Source organism: Microtus ochrogaster, chromosome 18 (assembly GCF_000317375.1).
Source record: "Microtus ochrogaster isolate Prairie Vole_2 chromosome 18, MicOch1.0, whole genome shotgun sequence".
Lineage (NCBI taxonomy): Eukaryota > Metazoa > Chordata > Mammalia > Rodentia > Cricetidae > Microtus > Microtus ochrogaster.
Window position 1 is genome coordinate 61225332 of NC_022020.1, and position 12215 is coordinate 61237546.

Sequence of the window (12215 nt, forward strand, 5' to 3'; positions counted from 1 at the left end):
GGACAGAAGGGAGGGAGGCTCTGTGGGAGGGAAGGAGGGAAGGAGGGAGGAAGGGAAGGAGGGAAGGAGGGAAGGAGGGAGGAAGGCTACAACAATTGAAGATGAAAGCAAAGACTCATTCTCCCCTCCCATCCTTCTCTCCCCTCCCCCTCCTCTCCCCTGCTCTTCCCTCCTCTTCCCCATCCCTTCTCTCCCCTTCCCTTTGTTCTTCCCTCCATTGTCTTGCTTCTCCTCTTCCCTCTGTCTTCCCTCCTCTCTTTCTCTGTCTAAGCCTTCTGAGCTCCTGCCTCAGCCTCCTGAATGCCAGGATTATGGGTATGTGGTACAAGAAGCCACTAACAAGCTTTCATTTGCATAAGCAACATCACCCACCAAATCCGGGAAGATGTATATAGGTTAAAAAAAAATCATCAGAATCAACAAAAATCAAAGTTTGCTAAAGATAGTAGATTAAAATTTAATAAGAAAAATTACTAAAACAACAAACAATTTAAATATTTAGTGTAAAAGCATGCTATTTACATCAGAAACTAGTACATAAGAATGACTCTGAAGGGGGAGGGCTTTCGGGGAAGTACAGGTTTTTGAAAGATGTGCAAGAATACACAAGTTAATGAAGAGATGTGTTCATAACGAGAAAGGACCCAAACTCACTAAGATGCCATGTTTCCCGGTTCTTTCATAAGAGCAAGGCTACTGCAGTCAAATTCCTAAAAGCAAACATCCAAAGCTCAGGCTACTATTAAAATATAGAACAATAAAGATCTAAATATCGCCACGATAACTTTGAAAAAAAATAAAAACAGCATGAGCAGGGCTGGTGAATGACTCAGCAGATAAAGTCCTTGCTGACAAACGGGACAACGTGAGCTCTAGTCCTGGACCACAGGGTGGACAAAGAGAAGTGACTCCTGCAGGGTGTCCTCTGCCCTCTGCATGCACACACGTACGAGCCAGAGTGTGTGGCTCTGTCCACATACAAACAGACAGATGTGACTCGTGGAACAGAAATGGTACAAGTGATAGCAATGATGGCAGATCTTTGCCCTGTCAGAAACAAAGACAGTGCAGATATTTTTAAAACCTAAGCTACGTTTATCCAACCTGTTTCATGCACGTGGGAGATGGGAGGACACTTTGTGAGCCAGCTCTCTTACCATCACGCAGGTCCCAGGGTTCTAACCCAGGTTGTTCAGCTTAGTAACAATGGCCTTGGGAACTGAACCATCTCTCCAGCCCAGTGATAGAGCTTTAAAAACCAAAACAGTGTGATGGGGGAAGAAGGACAAATAAAATAGCCCGATGGAGCAGAATAAAGAACATAGAATGATAGCGTCATAGATTATACATCTGAGGGCAAAGATAAGATGCTTAATTACTGGTGTTCAAACAATTGTCTAGCCATCCGAGAAAAGATGAAATTAGATTCTTATCTTTCACAGTGCACGAAAATAACTTCCAGATGGGCTATAGACTTAAGTGTGAAAAAATTATCAGAATTTTTGAAAGAAATTTTAAGATCTTAATTTTTAATGTCAACCTTAACTTAAGGATGAAATTTAATAAGGAATTTACCAAAATCACACATATATTTACACATGAGCTCGCATGCACGCACACACACATGCATGTGCACACACATGTCAAAGAAAATACCACAACAGTTTTTTTTTAAAAAAAATGGAACAGAAGATATGAGAATAAAAAAGACTGAGGCACACTGCCTAAATGACACAGAATCTATATGTACATGTACTATATAGTCAATCTCTCAACAAAGTAAGGAAGTGCAAATTAAAGCCACAGTGAGATACCATTCTACACAGAATAGAAATCTTTTAAACTACAGATGTTAATGGTGATTACGGGCGGTGGAAATCCCCATATGTTGCTGGTGGGAATTAACACCCTGAGCCTTTTGGGGAGCAGTGCTGTCTGACACACTAAAGACGAGCATACAGCAGATCAACAACCATCTCTGCACAAGTGTGCAGAGCACGGTCTTTACCAGTGTGCAGAGGAGGGCACAAAGCTTTGCAGTGATTAAGTGTGAAACGACTCAGATGTCTGCCGGGGAGAGGAGAACAGAATGACTCTTTTGTCATGTGGCTCTGGTAGGATTGGTTAATGAACACACTGTCACCAGCCCTGGGTCATCCACGGGGCACTCGCAGCAGCCTGCTGGTAACTGAGAAAATGAGATTTCACGAAGACCTGCGGTGCTGACAGCAGAGGAACGGCGGCAGTCCTAGCCGTGGTGCCATTGTCACGGTGCGTGCTGTGTTCCCGGGCTGCTCGATGTGTGAGAACGCAGCAGGTCTCACTCACACGCACCCGGTGATGCAGACACTCTTGTCGGCCTCACTGTGAAGATGAAGGACTCGCGGTGGTGGGATGTGTACCCTGCCCTCATTCATGCAGAAATCAGAAATGGCCACATGTGGCCCGTGTCTCTTAGAGATGTGTATAGATGCTAATGGTTCAGGGACAGTACACACCAAGACGGGGGAGTAGGAGGGAGAGATGAGCAGCGAAGCCTCACACATGGGTTTGTAGGTATTGGAGAATTGGCTCAGGCCTTCACAGAACTTGCTGCTCTTTTAGAGGACCTGAATTCTGTTCCAGCACCCACATAGCTGCTTACAACCCTCCGTGACTCCAGCTCCATGGGCTCTAGAACCCTCTGTGGCTCCCTTGGGCACCAGCCACACACATAGTGAACTTACATACATGCAGGCCAAACACTCACACACATAAAATAAAAAATAAATCTTTTGTGAAGAAGGGGGGGCTAAATAAACATCTGGAGCAAACTAGACAAAAGTTAGCAATTGCTACACCTCTCGCATCTGGGTGGTGAGTACCCGAATACTGGAAATTATTTTTTATATTTCTGGATGCCAAAATGTAAATTTAGAAACGAGAGACCATGGAAAGATTTAAGCAAAAAGCTGGCACTTTGGTGGAATGAGAAAGCCTGACATGTGCGCTCGTGGTCACCCGAATGTGACAGCAGAGAATGGTAAAGCAGAGAAACAGCTTAGAACCGGATGCTAAGCTCAGTGTTCATTGCCCACATGACTTTGGACACATTGTCTCATTTCTAAATCTTTGTTTCTTCATTTGAGGACCACGCTAATAGTGCATCCTTGTTGAATCCTAGCAGGGTGTAAGAGATAAAGATCCGTGTCAGACATAACGGTGTCTGTTGAGAGTTGCTGGCATGGTGTCCAGGACAGGGGTGAGCAAATGCGCCCAGAAGCCCAGCAGCAGCAGCAGCAGCAGCAGCAGCAGCAGCAGCAGCAGCAGCAGCAGCAGCAGCAGCAGCAGCCCCTATGCCTACGCTCACTGCTCTAGTTTAGAACACGCAATGGGACCTCAAGTCTTAGGACGGGGTGCAGTTTGGTTCACAGGGGCAAAGGCAGCAATGAGAAACCCAGTTATGAGACCCAGGCACACGTCACACAGGAGGAAAACTGGCTTTGCCAGAAGCCGGAAGGATGTTAGGAACCGTTAGATCGCAGTAGGGAGCCGCCCTTGACTTTGTAAGAGCTCTTTCAGTGGGTGGACCATTAAGGCCTCCAGGTCTTCTTTCTTCTCTTCTGTTCCCCATCTCCCCCTCCCCTCTGGTAACTTTCCTGTTTCTGTGCACTCAGGAGAGCGTAGGCTGGAAAATGAAAAGGACAACTTTGAAAAGGGAGCTGAAGACAAGTTCATGCTGGACGCCCCGGATTTGGGGCAGCTGATGAAGATCAATGTGGGCCACAACAACAAGGGGGGGTCTGCAGGCTGGTTCCTGTCCAAGGTAGGTCCAGCTGCTGGACCGCAGTCCCTGAGGCATGGGAGGGGAGCGCCTGGCTTTCAGAGGCCTGAATCTGAGCCTAACTTTCACGCTCTAGATTTGCTGCCTCCGCTCTGTTGTTTAAGTCTGCTGGCCATCCATGCTGCCCTCCTAGAGGCCTACAAGACTGGCCTTGTTAAAGCTTCTAGGATCCACGGGAGGCCTTACCCTTTCTCTGGAGTGGATGTGGGTACGGATAGGAAGGAGGTGGGAGGGGGAGGGAACGGGAGGAGAAGACGGAGGGAAACTGCGGTTGGTATGTAAAATAAATAAAAAGTTAAAAAAATTCTAGAATCCTAGTTCTCCCATCTTCTCCAGCCAAGGCCTAACAATCCTTCAAGGTTCTATCACGAAGCTCCTGACTCTCCTAATTGCTCCGTGTGTGTGTGTGTGTGTGTGTGTGTGTGTGTGTGTGTGAGTGTGTGTGTGTGTGGTTCCCCTCATCTGTACAAAGCAGAATCCGGCTCCATCGGGCTATATGACAATGACGGAAGTTATTCCGGGACTAAGTGAAAGCATTTGTCACAGAAGACACCCCGTATTGACCTAAACATGCTGGCTTCAAGGCCATACCCTTACGTCACTCAGACGTCACTCAGGTGTCCTGAGCCTGCCTGGGAGGAAGTGAGGGTTGTGTAGCCCAGGATCATCTGAGGCATCTCTGGCCCATCTAGAAAGGATAAACAAGAAATTGCCCCTGTTTGGCCGTTTCCTCCTTTCCTCTCCATTTTAGGGGTGTTTTATCATTTTTAGCCTTCACACTGGGAAGTCTTGCCTGGTAGGGTGTGTCTCCGCAGCCACAGAACACAGCTGACTTCACCATGAACAGGCCCCTTCTCTGCACTTAGTCTCCCCTGCAAGGACTCATCAGCCTGGTTCCCTCTTGGCTCTCAGAAGATCTGCTTTCCTTATGGGTTTGTTGGTAGGTGGAGAATATTCCTTCCAGATAATGGCTCTTGCTTTTAACATGTGTGTGGGCACAGGCATGTGCACACGTGTGAGCACACACACCCGCATCCCCAAACAAACCAACCAACCCCTATGCTAATGCTTTCACCGTTCATCATAGAATACGTCTGTCTGTCTGTCTTTCCTGTCTTACTTTATAGCAGGGTCCAAAGGCACATTTTGGAAGGTACTTCCAGCTCTTTAGTATGTTCTAGAAGACAAGACATTACCGACCCAGCTTATGGTTGTTTTGCTGGGGAGGTTTCAATTATGGCCACCTGGATTTGCCTCCCTGGCAGCTGCTGATGCTTTCTGATGTGGCCGCCAGGTCCTAGGAGGATTCTTTGGGCCTGGTTTTAGTCCTCAGTTTCCCCCTTGCGTAGACTCCGCTTCTCAACAATAAGGTCGGAAGTCCAACCTTCAGCCGGGAGGAAGCCAACATCTCATGTGTCAGTTTTCAAATCCCCGCCCCCAGTTCTTTCATCCCAGCTCCCCGAGCGTACCCCCATACACTTCTTGCTTCAATTTTTCTAAAATGCCTCCAAGCAGTGGAGGATTAGTGGCTGAGATTCAAGGAGGGGTGGCTGTCAATCATCCCTGGATGGCTGTATGTGGATTCCCTAGTAGCACCTGTGCTCTGTGAGCCGCTCTCCTTGAGGCGCGAGGAGACTCAAGAGCATCTTAGAGTATACTCCAGCGCCTGGATGGGCTGGGAGACTACCAGGTGTGCCCTCAAGGACACTTAAGCACATTCTTCCCTCTTCTCTCCTCAGATTATCATTGAAGATTTTGGGAACAAAAGGAAATATGATTTCCCCCTTAACCGCTGGCTGGCACTGGATGAAGATGATGGCAAAATCCAAAGAGACATCTTAGTGGGCGGAGCTGAGACCACAGGTAGGCTGGAGAGCGGCGAGGCCCCGGCTGGATGTTCTGTCTTTGCCAGAGTCGGTGTCGGAGTCACATCTGTGGGCTGATGACTGTGGTTGGTCAGGTGGGAGCCAGCTGGCTTTGAAGATGGCATCTTTGCTGCCCCAGAAAAAGGTCTGGCTTTTTGGGTTGCAGCCGAGGCTGTTGCTATGAGAAGAGACAGGGTAATAGCCCTGGCATTACTAGCTAAGGGTAGAAGGAGCCAAAAGAGGAAGAAAGAAGGGGAATTTGGATCCTCTTACATTCCCTATAATCCTTAGAACCACCTACAGTGTAGGCATTGTCTTGTTCCCAACTCACGGATGAGAAAACTGAGGCATATTGAAGTTAATGAAGCTGTCCATGCTCACATGGCTGGTTGACGACAGACTCAGTCTGCCTCCTGAAGTCCTCTTACCTCCATAAATTCCACAGAGCACCCCCATCCCTCGGCCCATCTGATATGATCTTGGGGTTCTAGAAAACTCGTGTGTGCTTTACACACCTGAGAAACTGCTCCTCTGCTGAAGTCCATCCCTCCCTTTGACTGGGGACACAGCCAGGGTTGTGGAATGTAACACGTAGAGCGCAACACAAATTGGCTCCAGGTGGCCCATCTGGAGGCTCTTCAACGCTGTTCCCGCCACTTTGCAGCCCTTCCGTGTCCCCGTGCTGCGCCTGCCCGTGATCACGCCACCCATGACTCACCCTAACACCCATACCGTCTGCTCTTCCCGACATCTTCATCTGCGTGTCTGTCCCCTCTCCTCTCCCTGCCACGTTTGCTGGCACTTTCCTTCTGTCCCAGGGTTTCAGAACAAAGAAAACAGAATTTCTGGTGCAAACGCGGGTGATCTCTCTTTTTCCTTTTCCCCCTATTTAGGAGTTTAAGTAGCCCTCGGTGGTTCTGCTGCCTAATTCCAAGGGCTCACGAAGCCTCTTGACTGATCAGAATGCCGGGTGACCCAACTTGTAGTGCTCCCTCACTCTTGCTCAGCCCAGGTGGGAAGGGAGATGTCAGTGCCCATTCTCAAAAGTTGTGTTTTTTAACAGAAGAGCAAGCTAAATGAACCAAATGGGCCAGATATAAATCTCCATCAATGGACTTGACTATAATAATTAGATTACACATAACAAAATTTATCTAGCAGCTATTAATAATGTACACACAGTAATTAACATCAATAATATGTGCTATTCTTAGACGCTCAACTTCCTTCTTCTCTTTGTTTCTCATAATCAGGGCTGACAGGTTCCTAAAACAATAGATGCAGCCCCTCCCTGAACTCATACATACTAACACTCAACACTGGAAAACACAATGAGGTTGCGAGGGGCCCTGGATGTGGTCTGAGTTCATAGAACATGAGGGAGCACGGGTATGTGTGGCAGGGAATTACCGTAGCCAAGATGGAGATGGGAGTGTGCTGACGTGGTCTGCTTTGAACCATCTCTACCTCTCTCTCCACGCCAGCCATAACCTATATTGTCACTGTCTTCACTGGGGATATCCGTGGAGCTGGAACCAAATCGAAAATCTACTTGGTCATGTATGGAGCCAGAGGGAATAAGAACAGTGGGAAGATCTTCCTGGAGGGCGGTGTGTTTGACAGGGGCCGCACGGACATCTTCCACATCGACCTGGCTGTCCTTCTTAGCCCCCTGAGCCGGGTCTCCATCGGGCATGGCAATGTGGGCGTCAACCGAGGCTGGTACTGCGAGAAGGTAAGGAGCCAACGGGTGAGTATTCTTGGGTTCAAATGCGTCTTCTTCAACCTTGATGTACAGACTCTACCCTGCATCTTTGTGATGTCTGCCCTCAGTTGTCAACTACCTCTGGAATTAACTCAAAACCTGAGCCTCTGGGCACACCTGGGAGGGATTTTTTTAGTTACTTGGATCATTTGAGGTAGGAAGACCCATCCTAAATCAAATCTAGGCCACACCTTCTGGTGGCAGCCTTTATAAAGGACAAGGAAGAAGGAAGCTATTTTCTCTTTGTCTGCTTGTCTTCACTCTGGCTAGCAGATCCTTTCCTTTGCTGGCATTAGAGCCTGCCTCTTCGGGATTCCAGTGCATACTGAAGAACAGTTGAGACATCCAGCCTTATGAAATGAGAAACTACTGGATTCTTGGACTTCCTGTTGATTGGTAGACAGGCATTGTTGGATTGGATGAAGCCAGTATGCCACTCTTAAATCCCATTCATATGTGTGTGCACACATGTATGTACACACACACACACACACACACACACACACACATATTCATCCCTTCAGTTCTGTTTCTCTAGAGGGCTCTGGCCACAACAGTCTTATTTTCTAAATTTTCCTAGCTCTTAAACCAGCTAGTTAAAGAACACATGATCCCTTGTACAAGATCACGTCCATCTTTTTTGTCTTGTTAGTAGGGGCTTAGGGGAGTGGGGCTGTCCCCAAATACAGCATTGGCTACCATAGGTGCTTACCTGCCGGTTATAGGCAACATGATTGCTGGTGGTGTTTCCCCTTGGCTTATGAAACAATCAACGATAATTTTAGAATATATCCATTTTTATGAGGTAGATTTTTTCCAGACATATATCAAAATATTTTAGCTACGTTTATTGAAGGATTTGCAAAACTACAATAAAGTTCCCGGGCTGGAGAGAAGGCTCAGCAGTTAGCACTCACTGCTCTTGCAGTATGCCTGGATTCGGTTTGGTTCCCAGCACCTACATGAAGACTTACAACTGTCTGTAACTTCACTTCCAGGGATTCTGATGCACCCCTAGCCTCCACAGGCACTGCAGTTGTTTGATAGACGTCAATGCGTGCAGGAAAACACTAACACATAAATGTACATCTTGAGACTCCCCTGAATTCTTGATAATAGTATACCTGAACTTTGATCTAGATTACTGAGCCAGATTTTCCTAGATTCTGGATAGTTTTCTAGATTTAGGTGAGGACATAGGGAACTGTGTATGCATGTAACAAGCTATGCAGTGCTCTGCCAGTGAGCTGTATCCTCAGTCCTTTTCTTCTTCCTCACTTCCTCCTCCTCCTCCCCATCCCTCTGTCTCTGGCTCTCCCTGTATCTCCTTCTGTGTCTCTTTTATTAGTTTTGGGGCAGAGTTTCAGTGCCTCCAGGTTGGCCATGCACTCACCCTATAGCCCAGGGAAACTCTCCAGCAACTGAGATCACAGGCCAGTGCCACCAGGACTTAACTTGACAGTTCTTGTCCTTAAGGAAGTTTGGGAAGCAATGATTTGCTTTCAGTGGGAAATGAAGCTTTGTTTTTGTTTTCCTACTGAAAGTAGAATCAGTGCTCTCCAAAACAAAGCAAATAAAACCCTGACTCCCCTGTGCTTTCTACTCTCTCCCAAACTTTCATTCAGTCTAGTTTTGCGCCGATAAAAAGCTCGCTGTCTTCATTTTTTGTATTTGTACCATTTCCGCTAGGACAAATGAAACCAAACTCACTCCTGTTTCCCAGGGTAGATGGGAGGAGACAGGATCCAGTGGGAGTAAGTCTAGGGGAAGGCACTTGGCTCCTTATTGCATTTGAGATATGAACTGACAAGTTTTTATGTGCTTCACCTTTTTTCCTACAAAAATTCATTAGATGGTAGAAGCCATTTAGTTCCGATTCACAGATTTTTAGATTGCACACGAAGAAATGTGTTGTCTGAAGAGGATGAAATAGAAGAAAAGGTCCGGGACTTAAGCTAGTGAATTGGGGGACAGATGACAGCTACTGCGGAAGACTTCTCTTTAAAATAATTTAAAAAGTACTTTTTATCTGCGGGGAAAAAAAAAACAAGTCTTGAAAGAGGTGCACTCTATTGACTTGGTGAGAAAGGGAGCGGGAAAAGCATGTTCCTCTGAAGGTCCTACACAGACAGACGCCTATGCACTGGGTACTGCGGAGGCCGCTAAGCACTGCGAGGGGGTCCCGTCAGTGGGCCTGACACGGGAGACTTGCTGTCCGTCTTCCCAGGTGGTGATCCTGTGCCCCTTCACTGGCATCCAGCAGACGTTCCCCTGCAGCAACTGGCTGGACGAGAAGAAGGCCGACGGGCTGATCGAGAGGCAGCTCTATGAGATGGTGTCTCTGAGGAAGAAGCGGCTAAAAAGTAAGTGTGAGGGGCCCAGAATCTGGGGAATCTCTCAGAGAGAAGCTCAGCTCTACACGGTACAGGCCTTGTGCTGTTGCGGACATGACTCCAGCATCCCCAAGCTGAAGGAGCTGCTGTCATGGACACAGGGCTAAGCAGAGTGATTCATCACTAGTTACAGGGTGGCAGAGTCAACTCTCCCCCACTACTAAAATGCGGTAAGCCTTTAGGCATTAATAAGACACTAAGGTGCCTTCATATTCACCACTTGCTTAATGGGTTCTAAGAACGAACACGATTGTGTATCAACTCCAGTCCCAATCACTTGATTGCCCCCCCCCTTCTTCTCTGGCCCTTGGAGTTCCTGAGGTGCCTTGGTCTTTGTTGTAGAATTTCCTTGGTCCCTTTGGGTCTGGACAACTGATCTGAAGAAAGCCGGCACCAACTCTCCCATCTTCATCCAGATTTATGGGCAGAAGGGGCGGACAGATGAGATCCTCCTGAATCCCAACAACAAATGGTTCAAACCGGGCATCATCGAGAAGTTTAGGGTAGGAAGCGGTGGACGGGGAGGGGCACAGTAAGAAGAGATGGAGAGGTGCGGGGCATGAGGATTCCAGTGTTCTACACCTGACTTCGAACCAAGTTTAAAGACAAAAAAGTGCACTGGAGACTTTGGGCTCCCATAGCAGTGACAAATTTGATGCCTTATAGGCAATTTATTGAAAGTCATATAATTTATATCTGGCCCTTCCATCTGAAATGGTCTTGGATGAGGCCTGGGGGGGGCAGAGCAAGTATGAAATGCTTGGAGCATTCAGGAGTGGGGCGAACAGGGAAATTGTGGGCTCAGGGGCTTGGAGCACAGTTTGATTGCTCAACCTGTCTGCATTCAAGCATAAGGACCAACTTTTAAGGGGAAACATAAATTTTGGAGCATTTGAAAGAAAATCCAGCTTTGAACTTTGCGGTATATACACAGAGCAAGTCTTTGCCCTCAGAAGTGCTGCGCCGACCTTTGGGGAGAAGCATCTGTAATTTGCTGCTCTCCTCTTGGAGCACCCCACTGATACCTCTATTCCATCCCTAAGTTCATTGGTCTTTATGTATTTGTCTTCTCTGCCAGACTCGGGCCCCCAGGGAAAGGGCACTGCTGCTGTACTGATCTTTTTGTCTGTCTCGGTGCCCAGTGGACTCCTGGGGCTGTGGCCCTGTGCTAATTTGCAGGGCTGCCATATGAATTTTGTTCCTGGAAGATCTCTTGGCTGGATCCCACTGTGGGTCAGTTATTTTTGTTCAGTTTTGCCAGCCCAGACCGAACGCTAGTTTCACATAGCTGTCTTGGTCCCATGAGCCTCTGGCTACCAGGAGCATGAGAGAATGGAATGTTTGAATATGTTTAAAAGCAAACCCACTCTTACTGGGAAAAAGCAGCCCAAAGGAGCACCCACCTGCCTGTGGTCAGCTATGAGGACAGATGTATTTCCATGACTATATCCGCACAGACCTTTTAATTTCACTTTGTAGATGGAGCTCCCAGATCTTGGCAGGTTTTATAAAATTCGGGTGTGGCATGATAGGCAGAACCCTGGCTCCGGCTGGCATTTAGAAAAGGTAAGGTGTACCTGGGGTGGGGGCAGGAGGGGCCAGAGTCATCCTCCTTCACGATCGTGTCATATATATTTGCCTCTGTATTTGTTAGGATTGGAGGTGGGAAGAGTAGACATGGACCATGGGGTTTGGGAACATTTAGGGAGAGGTCTTCCAAAGTAAACGGCGAGAGACGCTGCTCAGGTGTCCATGGGTTTGCATCCTGTCCCATCATCTAGGAGTTAGGTGAGCATAGGCTTCTAAGAGACCAGGAAAAGAAAGGGAAGGTTGATCATCTGCCTTCCCCAAGAGTCATAGTGAGATGGCTTGGCCTTGTCTAAGAAGAGATAGCAGACGAGACGTAGTGGTGTACACCTTTAATCCCAGCACTTGCGGAGGGGGCGAGGTGCAGATGCAGGCTGAGTTTGAGACCAGCCTGATCTACAAAGCAAGTTGCAGGATTACACAGAGAAACACTGTCTTATAAAACCAAAATAAAATACAGTAATAATGAGAAAGCACAAAACTTTAAAAAAAAAAAAGAGACCATAGAATGAGGATTCCAGGCCATGGGTGGGAATCCCTGGTAGGCCCCCCTGCCTACTTCTGATAGGCCCCCCTGCCTACCTCAAGACTTCCTCATTGTAGATGACCCTGATGAATACCCTGAATAAGGATAAGTATAACTTCAACTGCAATCGCTGGCTGGACGCCAACGAGGATGACAACGAGATCGTGAGGGAAATGACCGCAGAAGGCCCGACCGTGCGCAGGATAATGGGGAGTAAGTGTGCAGCTGCTTGCTGTCCTGGGGAGGTGGCAGGGCT

At 47.6% G+C, this 12215-nt stretch overlaps 1 protein-coding gene across 2 annotated transcripts in view; it reads left to right on the plus strand.

The window, feature by feature from the left end:
• Loxhd1 (lipoxygenase homology domains 1) overlaps positions 1–12215 on the plus strand; it is a 137723-nt gene that overhangs the window by 31388 nt on the left and 94120 nt on the right. For both annotated transcript variants that reach the window (XM_005356289.2, XM_005356290.2), the window contains exons 6-12: positions 3657–3805; positions 5563–5686; positions 7173–7423; positions 9681–9816; positions 10189–10349; positions 11326–11412; positions 12037–12172. In XM_005356289.2, the coding sequence (XP_005356346.1) occupies positions 3657–3805; positions 5563–5686; positions 7173–7423; positions 9681–9816; positions 10189–10349; positions 11326–11412; positions 12037–12172 (1044 nt within the window). The remainder of the gene's footprint in view (positions 1–3656; positions 3806–5562; positions 5687–7172; positions 7424–9680; positions 9817–10188; positions 10350–11325; positions 11413–12036; positions 12173–12215) is intronic.